Below are 17,222 nucleotides of genomic sequence, written 5' to 3' on the forward strand. Positions count from 1 at the left end.
CATTCTCTTGCCCATTGGTGTGGCACCTTTTTGGTATTATTGATCTTAACATTTGAGTTTGCTGATGAGCGGCAAATGTGAGCAAAATGGCTGAGTTTTACACAAGCTTTACACTGCTTGCCAGCAGCAGGACATACTGTCTGGTATGGATAAGCACCATCACAGTGGAAGCATTGCTTGGGCAAGTCATTATCCTGTTTGTGAGATTGCTGTTGTTGCTTTGCAGGTAGTTGCCTGGCACATGAGTGGTGAATACTGTTCATGGAAGTTGAGCTTGAAGTGTGGCAATTGCTGTTAGCAGCCTCAACTTCAGTAGCTCTGGAGTCTGAAAGGGAAAGTGATCTTGCTAACCCCAGCAGCTTTGACAGCTTTCTGTCTTTCTCGAATGCTTTTCTGCATATTTGACCAGAGAGGCGACCTTCAATTATTTGTGATTTGATTTCCCATTCAACATGTTTGACATCACCAAAGTCACATTTGGTTGCCAGTTGTCTCAATTGTCTGCAATATTGATCAATTGTCTCATTTGCTTCCTGCTTGGTTCATCAGGAAATAATTGTTTTGTATATTGCATTTTTCTTGGGCGTGAAATAAGTTGTTGGTGCATTTTTTGCTGAGTCGTAGTCATCTTGCGCATGCGAAAGTGTCTCAAAAATATTTTCCAATTCTTCACCTCCATAGTGGAGGAGTAAAGCATTTTTTCTCTTATCAGTGATCCCAAAACCCACCATTGCACCCTCAAATTGTTGCAGCCATTTCTGCCAATGAGGGAACACAGCTGAAGGCTCGGAGTGCACATCAAAATGTGATAGTTTGGGCATAGCCATCACCATCTTGATCATCAGGGTAGCGATAGTGCATGATAAAGGATCAGGCTGGTGTTCTGCAGGCATAATCACACAGATGTCGCCAGAAGTAACAATGGCAGGTGCAGCACCCCACATTTTGTGGGGTGCTACAATCCTGCAATTAATTTTTCTCTAAGGTTTAAGCAGACCAAACTACCGTTGCATTGGTGTATGAAACAAAATGGCTGTCCTGCATTAGCTGCACAAAGATACAAGGCCTGCTGTGCACAAACACTAACACTGTCTGTATTTGACAATCTGCATTATCTGGAGTTCACGACTGAAAGCACAGCGAATTAAACCGGGCTATAAAATAAATGCAGATTCTGTCATCGTAGCCTTTGTAAAATCTCACATTGTAGACCTTTTTTTGTAAATCTCTGGAAGAAATGCGTGGCAATACCTGCTGGATTACTGCTGTAAACTGAACCTTTATTATCGACTCTCTTTAGTGGCATAGAAAATGAACACTACACTACAATCAGGAAAACTTTCTTAACCAATAGAAAAACTAGAGCTTAGATGCTTTTTATCTACTGCTACTGTTGAAACAGGAATCTCAAATTTATCAAAACAAAACCTGCAGGTGCCACACTCTACCAGATAGAGGAGAGCTTGGCAAGTCTGAACTTTGGAAACATGGCCAGATAATAAAAACAGGTATTTAAAACATATTCAATTTCATAGAAAGAACAGGTGGAATAGATTAATAAACAGACAAAAAAAACAACTTTACTGTAGCAAGAATCAAAGCAAAAGGATTCGCTCATTTTCATATAACGGTAAATAGTTTTTGTGAAATGGTGCCCTTTGTGCTTTTTAAACACATTTGCTTATGCCTTGGAGGCTGAAATGAGGTGCTAGTATTCGCTAGGTGTTTATTTGCCTCCTCTTTATCCTTTATTCAGCCTTATTTTTTAAAAATCTTGGCTGTGTGACAGGAAACAGAGAGTGGTAGTTAATGGATGCTTTTCGGGCTGGAGGAAGGTTTGTAGTGGAGTTCCCCAGGGGTCAGTGTTGAGACCCTTGCTCTTCCTGATATACATTAATGACCTAGATCTTGGTGTATAGGGCACAATTTCAAAATTTGAAGGTGATATGAAACTTGGAAGCATTGTTAACTGTGAGGAGGATAGTGTAGAATTTCAAAAGGACATAGACAAGATGGATGAATGGGCAGATGATCATGCAAAGAAATGTGAAGTGATTCATTTTGTTAGGAAGAACATGGAGTGACAATATAGGATAAAGGATACAGCGCTAAAGTGGGTGCAGGAGCAGAGGGTGTGCATAAATCATTGAAGGTGGCAGGACAGGTCCAAACAAAGTGCAACAGAAGGAGGGTGGGCAGTGGTGGGAGAAAACATTAATTTGCATCAGTACACTGACAGAAAACAGATTTTTCACAGCCAGTAATTCCTTTGAACAATATTTTTAAACCAACAAAAACCTTCGCAAAAGGTAAGTGAAATGCAGAGAACAGGTGAAGTATTTAAGTTTCTAGTTACATTGCATGGCCATGTTGTTTTTGCTTTTTACTTTGCAGGCTCTCCCTTAGGTTAGACACAGTCAGGTAAAGTATCACGAGCTCGGGTTCTCTCAATCCCATCTGAGAAAACTCACTTTCCGCCAACAATCATGGACTTTACCCAGAGTGCTCCACATGGGGTGGCCAGGCATCCACAGGAGCACAGGCGTATTGTGTTTGCAACACCCAGCTCCACCCAGAACATGTGCAGTGCAGAGCAACTGAGGAGGGAGTGGGGATTTAGAAATGCACGGGGCGCACCAGGCCCTTGTCAACATGGGGATACAACAATTTCTGTAGTGCAGGGCATTTTGGGTACGTAGGCTGCCATTATTAATTTCATTATTTAAGATATCAGACAACAGCCATCTGTATCATAGCAAAAACCTTGACATTTCAGAGCCCTCTCATGAGATTGCAAGTCAGGTTCAATCTTAGTTCAAAATCGCCACTCGCAATAAATTCGTGAGAGTTGGTATGTCTGCAAAAGTGGCCTCAACCATGATCAAGGTCACTGTTTTATAGCAACTGATTGAGTCAACTTCTATTTTTGTTACATGGCATACCATAATTTTTATCAGCGTTTTGGGGTTCGTATTTCACCATTCTGTCCTTTTATGATTAGATCTATGATTAAGTTTATGGTGACTAGATAACTCAAATCAGTTTTTAATATACAAGATTATGGGATTTATCATAGTTTTAGCAGTCACATTTTGTAATTTTATCCATTTTCCCGTGGAAACCACAAATCAGTGACTCTTCCAACAACTAATACAAGGTTAGATTAAGTCATTATCAGCTATCGCTTTTGCCAGTACATGGCTACCTTTAGTGCTTCAACTTCATATTGAATTCAGTGAATGGTAAATAATCCAACCTAAATCCTTGTCCTTTTCTGCCTTTGCTAGTGGATTCCATTCATCATGAAAATGTTTCACATTTCCTTTTCCAATTATGTACCATTACTTAGCCCACCTGCCTAATTAGTCCAATCATTCTGACCACGATGCTAGCCTGTGACCATCCAACATCAGATTGATAAATCCACATTTTTGTAGATCAGCTTGTTTATGTTTACAAGTGCAACTAATGAAGCCACATATCTCTCAACTGCACTCCTCCAAGGTAAAAACACTTTAAGAGCAAATATTGACTAAATGAAGCACGACTTTAATGTAATAAAGTATTTCTGGCAGAGGCTTAAGAAATGGTGCTATATTAGACATCATTGTGCAAAATGTTGAAAATGCTAAATAATTTGTTGATGCTCTACATAACTTCTTTCTTTATAGTGCTAATAATTGTGTATTGGGCATTACAGCAATGGGTGAGAAAGCAAATGAATGGAATACATTACTTTTGGATTGGTCTGTCAGACATTGAGGAGCAAAATGTATGGAAATGGGTGGATGGAACCATTGCAGAATATACGTATGTAATTCTACTATAAAATGTAATAATGCTACATGTTAAGTAGGTATTATCATTTATTCATGTAAATCTAATTAACAACATTGTTTCACTTAAAGTTAAATATTTTCTGGTTTATGATATTTGTACTTTATACTATAATTCTGCTCAATTGATAGTAAAAACAAATGAATGGCTCAGCATGTTTATTCAGTGAGTAGCTGAGCCAAAAGAGTAACTTTTATAAGATCCATGCCACTCACAGGGTCTCCTATGCAGCCCGTGCATATCAGAAAATCATAGGTAGCACAATTTTCTATTAAGTGCTGGCTGCAGCGAGGTCCCACTAGCAACGCAGGTCTTGCAAGATTTACCCTATAACATGAGAAATGTTTGTTCTCTGACATGTGCTGAATTTCTTGCTCATGATTGGAATGCTATAATTGGCTTCAGTGCCCTGAGTTGGACTATTTCTGCTGCTGATCCCTATCCAATGACCCCTGCTGGAAATGAATGTTTGTGGTTGTCAACCGAGGACATGATTAGATTTGGCTATGGTACCTCCCCATGCTGAAATAGCCCATCTACATTCATTGTCAGCACTCACACATGAACAATGGCCATTTAGGTGAGGTACCTAATCCCCGGGTCTCAGAACAAGCAGATATAGTGCTATCAACTATAAGAGGGAAAATCAGTGGTGGACCATAAGCAAATTTTCCTGCTAATTATATTTTGACAATGTCTGACAGTGCTGGCTGCAGCGAGGTTTTGACCTCTCAAATGAAGCTCTGCATTTGATACAAGGTACCGAACATAATCGAGAAAATAAAGGCACAGTGCAATGGAATGGCAGCAAAGTAAAGTAAAGCTAGATTTGACAAAGTTTTGAGGGCCTAAGTGCCATCGTAGGTTATTATAATACTGCTCTTTCACCAATGGAAACTAGATAAAAATTCCACCTGAAGCAGATAGAATAATAACTGGAAAACTTCAATGGGTAAATGCCCTGTATGGTGTAGTATTGAGCCATACAGACAGGAAAGTTCCAGATTCAACCCTTCATCTGCAATGTTTAATTTGTCTCAATCAGACCAGTGATGAGAAAACTTCAATTTTTTTTGTCCTGCACAGCCTGTTCATTTCAATGCATAACACTTTAAATTTTTTGCACATCCTTGCATGCGCATTACCTAAAATGGGACAACTTGTGAGCAGCCTGCGCGATACCTTCGGGGTGGCTGCATGTCTGCCCATATGCGCACCTTAGAGGGAATGTTGGTGATGAGGCACTGCAATTTGCCTCAAGTGTCACTGGGGCAGAGATCCTGTTAGTTCATTTATCAAATAAAGACAGGATTGAGCTATGGTTTGATGTCTCTTTCTCATTGAGTAACCTGTTGACACTAATGGGTCAATTACCTCTCTTCCCCTCCCCTGCCTGTGCTTCCAAAGTACTCTCAGTCCAATGAGACATTAACTTACTCATATTTGTCTGAGAGGACTGCAGCAATTGCAACAGCCAACAGCCTCAGGCCATCTGACTGCTGTCCAAAAACCTGATAGTGGTCCTGATGGCCCTGAATTAAAGAAAGAACTTAACCTTTTCAAAGCCTGCTGGAATTTACTCCCTGCCCATTCTCCGATCTCATACTCTGAGGGGGGCTGACCAGAAACATTTAGACCAATATTCTATGGATATATCTGCATTCTGGCCATCATCAGCTGAAACCCAGAAAAATGAGGCATGTTGACATCACTCCCAACACATTAACATCTGGTTTACATGAAAACAAGGTGAAAACCTGGCATCATAGGTCTCTACCCCATTTTCCTTTGTTTTGTTCCTGAGAAATAAGGAAACCCTGGGCACAAAGCAAAGGAAAATAGATCCCTCGCTGTTTGGACTTGGAAGTGAACAATTAAGTTACAGAAGGATTGCTAGTCCCATGCAACTATTCACCTCTATGAGTTCATCACTTTAAAAGCGAAACAGTGAAAATTGGGAGCAAAGCAAAAATCTCATTCCCCATACCTTGATGAAAGCAAAATATAGAGAACATTGGTAAAGGTCTTTTGAATGAGATAGCTGCTACTGTAGTAATGGCCTGTCTGTATGGAACTGAACATAATTCCATCTTGTAAAGTGAATCCTGGATTCAGACTTTTCATTCATATTTCCGATAATGGAATTAGAATTGGCCGTGGCATCAGGATATTTTGCACATGCAGGTGACCTGGACAGGTTTTACTGTATATTACAAACAATTGAAGCTTATTTTTAAAAGGGGCTGCATATCATAATTAATATTATATTAGAAGGAATTTTCACAACGGCAGTGAGCTAACCAAAACACTGGGGGAATTTTAACTTCCCAGGACGGGCTGGCTGTTGCAGGGGTGCGGGGGGGGCGGTTGGTTGGGGGCTGTGGTGGGGGCAAAAATGATTACATTCCTAAAGAAAAGGGAAACCCGACCCCGACCCACTGCCCACTTCTAGTTTAACCGGGACAGGTTGGGGGTAGGGCGATTAACCTGTTCTAGAGAGAGGGGTCTGAGTTATAATATTTAAGTGAGGCTGCATGCCTCAGATTTTGGTAGCAATATGAATTTAATGGCTGTGGGCCTGGTTTTCCAGGACGTGGGATGCTTGACAGCTGAAGGGAGGTGACAGATACTGGATCCAGCAGGCAAGTGCTTTTCTAGCACTGTTTCTGAGCCAGGAGGAGCAAGAGTGCTTTCCCCCCCATCACTGCTCCATAAGTTTACCTGCCCTGATCTGCGACCCTTCCCAAGCACGGTCAACACCCCCACCCACTCTCCAATCTTCAGCTCCCTTTGATCCAATCTTCCACCCCCACCCCATGATTTAATGTTGACCTGCGAATTCTTCCCCACACCACAATCATTCCCTCTCTCCCTCCTCCCCTCCAATCAAATGGGGAGATGGTGGCATAGTAATGATGTCACTGGATGAGTAATCCAGAGGCACAGGCTAAAGCTCTGGGGACATGGGTTCGAATCCCACCATGACAGATGGTGAAATTTAAATTCAATTAATAAAAACCTGGAATTAAAAACTAGTCTAAAGATGACCATGAAATCATTGTCGATTGTTGTAAAACCCCATCTGGTTCACTAATGTCCTTTAGGGAAGGAAATCTGCCATCTTTACCTGGTCTGGCCTACATGTGACTCCAGACCCACAGCAGAATCACAGAATAATACAGTGCAGAAGAGGCCCTTCGGCCCATCGAGTCTGCACCGATGCATTAAAACACCTGACCTGTCTACCTAATCCCATTTGCCAGCACTTGGCCCATAGCCTTGAATGTTAGTTAGCATTTAATATTCAGAGTAGGAATCTAGCACTAGGGACCATATAGTTAATTATAACAATTTAGTAAGGATTTAAGAAGTATTTATTTATTTTAAATTAATTTATTAATTAGTGCTAGAAATGTTAGTTAGAGGGGTGAAGTGAGATATGGGAGGTCCGTGACACTTCCAGCGTTCCGGATGACTACATCTGCAGGAAGTGTACCCAGTTGCAGCTCCTCACAGACCGCATGGATCGGTTGGAGCGGCAACTGGATGCACTTAGGAGCATGCAGGTGGCAGAAAGCGTCACAGACAGGAGTTGTAGAGAAGTGGTTACACCCAAGGTGCAGGCAGATAGATGGGTAACCTCTAGAAGGGGCAGGCAGTCAGTGCAGGAATCCCCTGTGGCTATCCCCCGCTCGAACAAGTTTATCGTTTTGGATACTGTTGGGGGGGGTGGCCTATCAGGGGAAAACAGCAGCAGCCAGAGCAGTGGCACCACGGCTGGCACTGTTGTTCAGCAGGGAGGGACAAAGCGCAGAAGAGCAATAGTTATAGGGGACTCTATAGTCAGGGGCACAGATAGGCGCTTCTGTGGACGTGAAATGTTGCCTCCCTGGTGTCAGGGTCAAGGATGTCTCTGAACGAACAGGGGGCACTCTAAAGAGGGAGGGTGAACAGCCAGAGGTTGTGGCACACATTGGTACCAATGACATAGGCAGGAAGAGTGACGAGGTCCTGCAGGGGGAGTTTAGGGAGTTAGGTAGAGAGTTAAAACACAGGACCTCTAGGCTTGCCACGTGCCAGTGAGGCTAGAAATAGGAAGATAGTGCAGCTAAACACGTGGCTGAACAGCTGGTGTAGAAGGGAGGGTTTCAGATATCTGGACCATTGGGATCTCTTCAGGGACAGATGGGACCTGTACAAGAGGACGGGTTGCATCAAAACTGGAGGGACACAAATATCCTGGCTGCGAGGTTTGCTAGCATCACTCGGGAGGGTTTAAACTAGTGTGGCAGGGGGGTGGGAACCAGAGCAGTAGGACAGCAAGTGAAATAAATGAGGGGGAACTAGTAAATAAGGCCAGTAAGGCTAAGAGGAAGAGCAGGCAGGGAGATGTTGCGGAGCACAGCGGGACTGGTGGTCTGAAGTGCATTTGTTTCAATGCGAGAGGTATAACAGGTAAGGCAGATGAACTTAGAGCTTGGATTAGTACTTGGAACTATGATGTTGTTGCTATTACAGAAACTTGGTTGAGGGAAGGACAGGGTTGGCAGCTAAATGTTCCAGGATTTAAAAGCTTCAGGCGGTATAGAGGGGGATGTAAAAGGGGTGGGGGAGTTGCATTACTTGTTAAGGAGAATATCACAGCTGTACTGCGGGAGGACATCTCGGAGGGGTCGTGTAGCAAGGCAATATGGGTAGAGCTCAGGAATAGGAAGGGTGCAGTTATGATGTTGGGGGTTTTCTATCGGCCTTCCAACAGCGAGCAGGAGGTAGAGGAGCAGATATGTAGACAGATTTTGGAAAGATGTAAAGGTAACAGGGTTGTAGTGGTGGGTGATTTTAACTTCCCCTAAATTGACTGGGACTCACTTAGTGCTAGGGGCTTGGATGGGGCAGAATTTCTAAGGAGGATCCAGGAGGGCTACTTGAAACAAGATGTAGATAGTCCAACTAGGGATGGGGCCATACTGGACCTGGTATAGGGGAATGAGCCCGGCCAGGTGGTCGAAGTTTCAGTAGGGGAGCATTTCAGGAACAGTGACCATAATTCCATAAGTTTTAAGGTACTTGTGAATAAGGATAAGAGTAGTCCTCAGGTGAAGGTGCTAAATTGGGGGAAGGCTAATTATAACAATATTAGGCAGGAACTAAAGAATTTAGATTGGGGGTGGCTGTTTGAGGGTAAATCAACATCTGACATGTGGGAGTCTTTCAAACGTCAGTTGATTAGAATCCAGGACCAGCATGTACCTGTGAGGAAGAAGGATAAGTTTGGCAAGTTTCGGGAACCTTGGGTAACGCGGGATATCGTGGGCCTAGTCAAAAAGAAAAAGGAAGCATTTGTAAGGGCTGGAAGGCTCGGAACAGATGAATCCCTTGAGGAATATAAAGACAGTAGGAAGGAACTTAAGCAAGGAGTCAGGAGGGCTAAAAGGGGTCATGAAAAGTCATTGGCAAACAGGATAAAGGAAAATCCCAAGGCTTTTTTTACGTATGTAAAGAGCAAGAGGGTAACTAGGGAAAGGATTGGCCCACTCAAGGACAGAGAAGGGAATCTATGTGTGGAGCCAGAGGAAATGGGCGAGGTACTAAATGAGTATTTTGCATCAGTATTCACCAAAGAGAAGGACTTGGTGGATGATGAGCCTAGGGAAGGGAGTGTAGATAGTCTCAGTCATCTCATTATCAAAAAGGAGGAGGTGTTGGGTGTCTTGCAAAGCAATAAGGTAGATAAGTCCCCAGGGCCTGATATGATCTACCCCAGAATACTGAGGGAGGCAAGGGAAGAACTTGCTGGGGCCTTGACAGAAATCTTTGCATCCTCATTGGCTACAGGTGAGATCCCAGAGGGCTGCAGATTAGCCAATGTTGTTCCTTTGTTTAAGAAGGGTAGCAAGGATAATCCAGGAAATTATAGGCCGGTAAGCCTTACGTCAGTGGTAGGGAAATTATTAGAGAGGATTCTTCAAACAAACGAACTTATTAGCGAGAGGCAGCATGGTTTTGTGAAGGGGAGGTCGTGTCTCACTAATTTGATTGAGTTTTTTGAGGAAGTGACAAAGATGATTGATGAAGGAAGGGCAGTGGATGTTATCTATATGGACTTCAGTAAAGCCTTTGACAAGGTCCCTCATGGCAGACTGGTACAAGAGGTACAGTCACACGGGATCAGAGGTGAGCTGGCAAGATGGCTCAGTCATAGAAGACAGAGGGTAGCAGTGGAAGGGTGCTTTTCTGAATGGAGGGATGTGACTAGTGGTGTTCCGCAGGGATCAGTGCTGGGACCTTTGCTCTTTGTAGTATATATAAATGATTTGGAGCAAAATGTAGCTGGTCTGATTGGTAAGTTTGCGGACGACACAAAGGTTGGTGGAGTTGCGGATAGTGATGAGGATTGTCAGAGGATACAGCAGGATATAGATGGGTTGGAGACTTGGGCGGAGAAATGGCAGATGGAGTTTAATCCGGACAAATGTGAGGTAATGCATTTTTGAAGGTCTAATGCAGGTGGGAGGTATACAGTAAATGGTAGAACCCTTAGGAGTATTGACAGGCAGAGAGATCTGGGCATACAGGTCCACAGGTCACTGAAAGTGGCAACGCAGGTGGATAAGGTAGTCAAGAAGGCATACGGCATGCTTGCCTTCATCGGTCGGGGCATAGAGTATAAAAATTGGCAAGTCATGCTGCAGCTGTACAGAACTTTGGTTAGGCCACACTTAGAATATTGCGTGCAATTCTGGTTGCCACACTACCAGAAGGACGTGGAGGCTTTGGGGAGGGTACAGAAGAGGTTTACCAGGATGTTGCCTGGTCTGGAGGGCATTAGCTATGAGGAGAGGTTGGATAAACTCTGATTGTTTTCACTGGAACGACGGAGGTGGTGGGGCGACATGATAGAGGTTTACAAAGTTATGAGGGGCATAGACAGAGTGGATAGTCAGAAGCTTTTTCCCAGGGTGGAAGAGTCAGTTACTAGGGGACATAGGTTTAAGGTGAGAGGGGCAAAGTTTAGAGGGGATGTGCGAGGCAAGTTCTTTACACAGAGGGTGGTGAGTGCCTGGAACCTGCTGCCGGGGGAGGTGGTGGAAGCAGGTGCGATAGTGACGTTTAAGAGGCTTCTTGACAAATACATAAATGGGAATAGAGTGATATGTTCCCCAGAAGTGCAGAAGGTTTTAGTTTAGGCAGGCATCAAGATCAGCGCAGGCTTGGAGGGCCGAATGGCCTGTTCCTGTGCTGTACTGTTCTTTGTTCTTTGTTATGACGTGTCAAGTGCTCATCCAGGTACTTTTTAAAGGATGTGAGGCAACCCGCCTCTACCACCCTGCCAGGCAGGGCATTCCAGACCATCACCACCCTCTGGGTAAAAAAGTTCTTCCTCAAATCCCCCTTAAACCTCCCACCCCTCACCTTAAACTTGTGACCCCTCGTAACTGACCCTTCAACTAAGTGGAGCAGCTGCTCCCTATCCACCTCCCTCATAATCTTGTACACCTCGATCAGGTCACCCCTCAGTCTTCTCTGCTCTAGCGAAAACAACCCAAGCCTATCCAACCTCTCTTCATAGCTTAAATGTTCCATCCCAGGCAACATCCTGGTGAATCGCCTCTGCACCCCCTCCAATGCAATCACATCCTTCCTATAATGTGGCGACCAGAATTACACACAGTACTCCAGCTGTGGCCTTACCAAAGTTCTGTACAACTCCAACATGACCTCCCTGCTTTTGTAATCTATGCCTCGATTGAGAAAGGCAAGTGTCCCATATGCCTTTTTCACCACCCTATTAACCTGCCCTTCTGCCTTCAGAGATCTATGGACAAACATGCCAAGGTCCCTTTGTTCCTCAGAATTTCCCTATATTTTATGACGGTGGTTTCATGGTCACCATTAGAATAGCTTTTAATTCCAGATTTATTAATTGAATTCAAATTTTAGCATCTGCCATGGTGGGATTCGAACCCACGTCCCCAGAGCATTAGCCTCAGCTCTAGTCTAGTGACATTACCGCTATGCCACTGCCTCCCCAATGTGGTTGACTCTTAAATGCCCTTTGAAATGGCCTAGAAAGCCATTTAGTTCAAGGGCAATTAGGGATGGGCAATAAATGCTGGCCTAGCCAGCGATGCCCACATCCCACGAACGAATAAAAAAATATCCCTGGCTGTGGTCTTCTACCATACACCCAACAGCTAACCAGCCTCTCAATCTGGTTGGTTGCCAGGCAAGAAACAGAGAAAAAGTTTAAAATTCTAAATTGCTGTTAAATTTGGCAGGACCTCCACATTTCTGTATTTCCGGGTTTTCCGGTTGCTAGAATTTGCTCCTTCCCTGCCTCCCCCATAAGTAGCAGAACTGTTGTCTTAGGTTTGCAAGTGGTAACTGGACTTTATTCCAGTTATTACTTAGCACCAACAAATCCTGAAATTTCTGTGGATGCATTATATAAATTATGAACAGAGCTCTGTCAATTGATCCCTGGTTTTCCACAGTTAATTTCAAAGGAGTGTTAAGAACAACTTAAGTCAGCTGCTCCAAACATTTCAAATTCATTTTTGCTAAATCAGCATCTCACTTCGACAGATATTATTCCATACAAGGTAACTGTATTAATTCCAGCTGACATATATTGAATCTATTAGCTTTCTGCTTGCCTTATGCATTCATTAGTTTTGCTATTTTATTCCAGAAATTGGAGGCCTGGGCAGCCTGATAACTGGCAGCATGAGGCATTCACAGAAGATTGTGCAGGCCTTGCTAATAGCGCATTGTGGAACGACTTCTTCTGCACAGACCTCAATGGGTTTATTTGTGAGAAAAGTGTTGACAAAGGTGAATTTTAGATTTGAATTTCTGAATTAAAAGTTCTGATTCTGTTGTGCAACCAGACCATACAATATGCTTCATTAAAAAATGATCCCAGACCTCCCAAGGCACAATGTTCTGCAGTTTATTTCCTAACAAGCAGCGTTTCATTTGATGCCGCCATGTGATAGGGTAAAGGTTTGGTATTCATGCAGTGATGAAACAAAAACATTGTCCTTACTTTAGTGGCCTTTGAGTTATATTTGCCCTCAATATTTCATTACTTCATTTTAAGCATGGAGGATGTTGGGGGAGGCAGGCTTAGTCAGAACTCAAAACTAACTAACTTAGTCTGTGGAATTCTCTTCCCCAGAATGCAGTGGAGGCTGGGTCATTGAATTTATTCAAGGCTGAGTTAGACAGATTTTTGATAGACAAGGGAGTGAAGGGTTATGGGGGCGGTGGGGGGGTGGGATAGACAGGAAAGTGGAGTTAGACCACAACCAGATCAGGCATGATCTTATTGAATGGCAGAGCAGGCTCGAAGGCTCCTTCCTGCTCCTGTGTTCTATGTTCTTATGTTCCTAACAACAGCAGAATTACAATCAATAAGTATTTTGATCAAACTTCCCAGATGTACTCTTTATGCAAGCCTTAAGTGACAGTTAAGTCTTATCTACCAGAATAAAATAGTTAATCAGCTACTGTATTGAATTGCATCGTCATAGTGTTGGTAAGTTTAGCTATATTCCCCAATTGGCATTGCAGGACTCTAATTTACATACTGCCACACGCATGAAAATTAGTTATCCAAAACTAGCTGTTACCAAAATAATCTGTGTTAGAGATCTGCCAATTTCACAGAACAAATCCAATCACCAAAATCCATCAGTGAGTAAGAAAAGGGAGCCTAGAAATTCCAAAACCTTTTGGGCCATCTACTTGGAGTAGGTTACAGATCAGCATGATTTTGTTAAATGGCAGAACAGACTTGAGGGACTAAATGGCGTACTACTGTTCCTGTTTTCTTACTTTAGTGGGGTTAGCACTGGAGCTCACGTGTGGGCACACCCTGACACTTACGCCAAGATGTCTGAACAATTGGATTTTCAACCTTTTTACTCATCAGAGGCTGTAAGAAATCTATTTTTGACAGAGCATTTTATTCGAGGAACAAAGGAACAGGAGTAGGCCATTCCGCCCTTTTGAGCTTGTTCCATCATTCAGTTAGATCATGACTGATCTGTTTCTTAATTCCATTTACCTGTCTTGATTCTAGAACCCTTAATACCCTTGCCTAATAGAAGTAGATCAATCTCAGTTTTGACATTTTCAACTGACAAGCCTGAACATCTTTTTGGAGGAGAGAGTTCCAGGTTTCCACTACTCTTTATGTGAAGAAGTGCTTCTTGACTTCACCCCTCAATGGCTTAGCTCTAATTTTAAGGCTATCCCTCCCTTGTTATGGACTCCCCCAACCAGAGGAAATTGTTTCTCTCTATCTACCCAATCAAAACCCTCATTATAATGCTGCCACTGTGGCTTACTAATCATTCTCTTGCAGCTAGATGTTTTCATACCTTTGGTCTTTTCACATTGCAGATCAACTTTCAGGGTGATTGTCCTGATTGACCTAAAAAGCACGTCCAGAGACATTTCCGGACCAATATCGGAGGTGATCTTCAGTTTCAGGTCGCCGATTACCAAAGGAAGCTTCTGAATCTGAGTTAGATGACAGCTATTAACCGAACTTCCCAAGCATCTTTTCCTAATGCTGGGCATCAGAACTTAAATCTTTGACCCTCCTTAACTTTTCATTTGAAGTTAGCCCAAAAGTTTATTCTGTAAAGAATATCTATTATTTGATAACAATTAGTGTTTATTAAAAGTGAAATAAGCAAGAAAATATATTATAAATCCATATGAACCCAATTTTTTATTTTATTTTCCATAAATACCTATGTCAATATATGAAAATCTATATGTTAACAATTGTGTTTAAAAATATTTACCATTCTGCATAGTAACAAGCTTATGAAGCTTTCCAGGTTTCAGGAATTTTTCTACTGAACCTTCTGCATCTGGTTTACAGTGAAATCAAAGAATAATGGTTCCACTGTTATATCATCAAATAAAATGGCAAATATAAGATGTAGGCATGGGGTTGGGGGAATTGGATCTTACTTGGCTACCCTCCAGCTGCTATAAAGACAATCTATTTTATACTTTATTACATTGAATAAGAGAAGAGAATTACTTTAATTAAGCAGATGGGCAGTCACCCTGCCTTTTGCCAATGCCCTCATACCACCAAAATAATTTCACCTGGAAGCAGAGCTTGTTAAGAGGATACTTGCAAATACAAATGTTGCAATTCAAAAAGGGAAGGAAAATGCTGTGCCTGCAGACCATGAAGGAACATTTTGACATCAGCAGCAAGTTTCATGCTCATCTCAGAAGGTACCACAAATAGGGACCACTTTCTTATAATCAAACAATATAATTGAAATCAAAGAAACCATCTAACCCCGTAAGCTACTGCCCACCACAGCCAAAAGAAGTTGAAAGGATAATGGAACTCCTTTAAGATCCAATCTTAAGATCAGAAATGCCACCCATTTGAAACTTTTTGTCTTTAATGAAATACAAACTTTTATGATTATGAACAATTCCATTTTGAATTCAGTTGTTCACAGTAATATCTTAGTTAAGTCTAGACTTATGACTGCATCATGGCTGCAAATTAAACTTTCAGCATATTTAATCAATCAATATTTGCAAAACACTGTGTTCAGCCATCAACTGTCTATTGACCCAGCAGTGTAAACATATAAATGCAGACCCCTTTAGCCCATATTTGCAAAAGCTTTATGAGGAGAGTAACTGAACATCGGCTCCATACCAACCTTGTTTTTTAATTACCCCTATATAATGGAGCCTGGATAAATTTATTTAACATTGAAGTTCAATATGTTGCTCATATTCACTCCCATTTCATTGAAGTTTTAATTACAATTCTTATCCAACATTCATTTGAAAAAATGTTGAACCTGTTGTGATTTGACTGCAGAAAAATATCCCTAGAGCAGATTTTATTGTAATTAAGACCTCTTGATCACAAATGGTTTTTAGAAAATTTCTGCTGTAGCAATAACACTGGGGCAGTGAGTGCACTGGAATGAAAAACAAGTTACACCACAGAGACGTGGACAACAACACCCACGATTTTCTGATCTTAAACTTGCCAATAGTAGAAAGCTACCAAGCACAGCACAGGCACTTTCCTGTGAGAGGTAAAATCATTGATTTGGCCATCCTAGTCCACACTCACACAACCCTAGCAACAGAGCAGCTGTAGCTCAGACTTAGGAGGAGATTGCCAGTCCATTGACTTAGCCGAAGGAAGTACATGAAAATGGAAAACAAGCATTTCTTTTTTAAAAAAAGCTTTGCTGCATCATTGCTGAAGTAATGGAAGATTATGCTTTTATGCTTAAGTAAAGTAAGTAATTTAAGAAAATTAGGTACGAAGTGTAATTCATTGCCCTCGAGTGCTCTTTCATGTGACAATTTTTTGAAATTCCTCCAAGGGAGTAAATAAAGCTATGCACCATAGTCAATTTTTATTGTTATATTTAGTTTCAGTGGGCTCAATAAATGGGTATGTATTACATTACAGTCAAATACCAAAAAACAAAACTCACCCACATGGAATTGTGAAATAAAAATAATTTTATTTAAACAGGATGTGCGTTGATTGGTCCAAGTCTTAATAAGCTTCTATACAGTGTCACGCTTACGAGAAGTGCGACGATAACAAAAAAAAGACTCAAAGAGTTATAAAAATTGACTTTCCCTACACTGACTGTTAATAGCAAAGAATACCTTCAAAGCTAGGAGGTGTCAATTGCACCATCCTAAAGCCAGCCTGAAACATTTCTGAACTGAATGGGTTCTTCTGGAACAAAGCAGGTGTGAAGTAGCCACATCCTGGGCCATTGTCGGTCATTACAGGGGAAAAAAATACCTGTCTCCCAGCAGAGGCAAGATGTAACAACATGTTTAACCTTAAAAAAGCAGCCCTAGAGAGAGGGAGAGGGACACCCAGAAAGAAGCATCACCAAACAGCTTTTCCAGCTAAGGGGCTGGGAGGAATCCAGCAAGCCAGAAGTTCCACGGCCTGCTGTAGAAGTCTACATCTATACTTAGACAGCAGTCAATTAGAAGTGATCCACAGTCTTCAACTGAAATTTCAACCAAGAGAGAAACCTACAAACAACTCAGGCCTGCAACCAATGAGAGTGTGACTCCCAAGAGAATTCAATGGGTTTACCATGACCCCAAAACCTACCCCCACTTACAATTGCTTACCCCTTTTCCTCTCTATCTATCTCTTGTGTCTGTGTGCACAAGCGAATGCATGAGTGGATGTGGTTGCAACAATTTTGGATAAAGGCGATTGATCAATAAATAATTGTTTTTCTGTTTTAGACCTACAAGAAAACCTGTCACTGTCTGTTTATTTGACAAATAAAACAGCAAGTGGGTGAACCCTAATAACAAAACACACTTGCTGC

At 42.1% G+C, this 17,222-nt stretch overlaps 1 protein-coding gene across 4 annotated transcripts in view; it reads left to right on the forward strand.

Annotated features, from left to right (window-relative positions):
• Nucleotides 1–16,363, forward strand: part of colec12 (collectin sub-family member 12) — a 260,779-nt gene extending 244,416 nt beyond the window's left edge. For all 4 annotated transcript variants that reach the window (XM_068031711.1, XM_068031712.1, XM_068031713.1 and 1 more), the window contains 3 exons: nucleotides 3,701–3,810; nucleotides 12,530–12,672; nucleotides 14,248–16,363. In XM_068031711.1, coding sequence (XP_067887812.1) covers nucleotides 3,701–3,810; nucleotides 12,530–12,672; nucleotides 14,248–14,264 — 270 coding nt within the window. In that variant the 3' untranslated portion in view covers nucleotides 14,265–16,363. The remainder of the gene's footprint in view (nucleotides 1–3,700; nucleotides 3,811–12,529; nucleotides 12,673–14,247) is intronic.
• Nucleotides 16,364–17,222: the final 859 nt, after the last annotated feature.

This window comes from Heterodontus francisci, chromosome 5 (genome assembly GCF_036365525.1).
Source record: "Heterodontus francisci isolate sHetFra1 chromosome 5, sHetFra1.hap1, whole genome shotgun sequence".
In the NCBI taxonomy this organism is placed as follows: Eukaryota; Metazoa; Chordata; class Chondrichthyes; order Heterodontiformes; family Heterodontidae; genus Heterodontus; species Heterodontus francisci.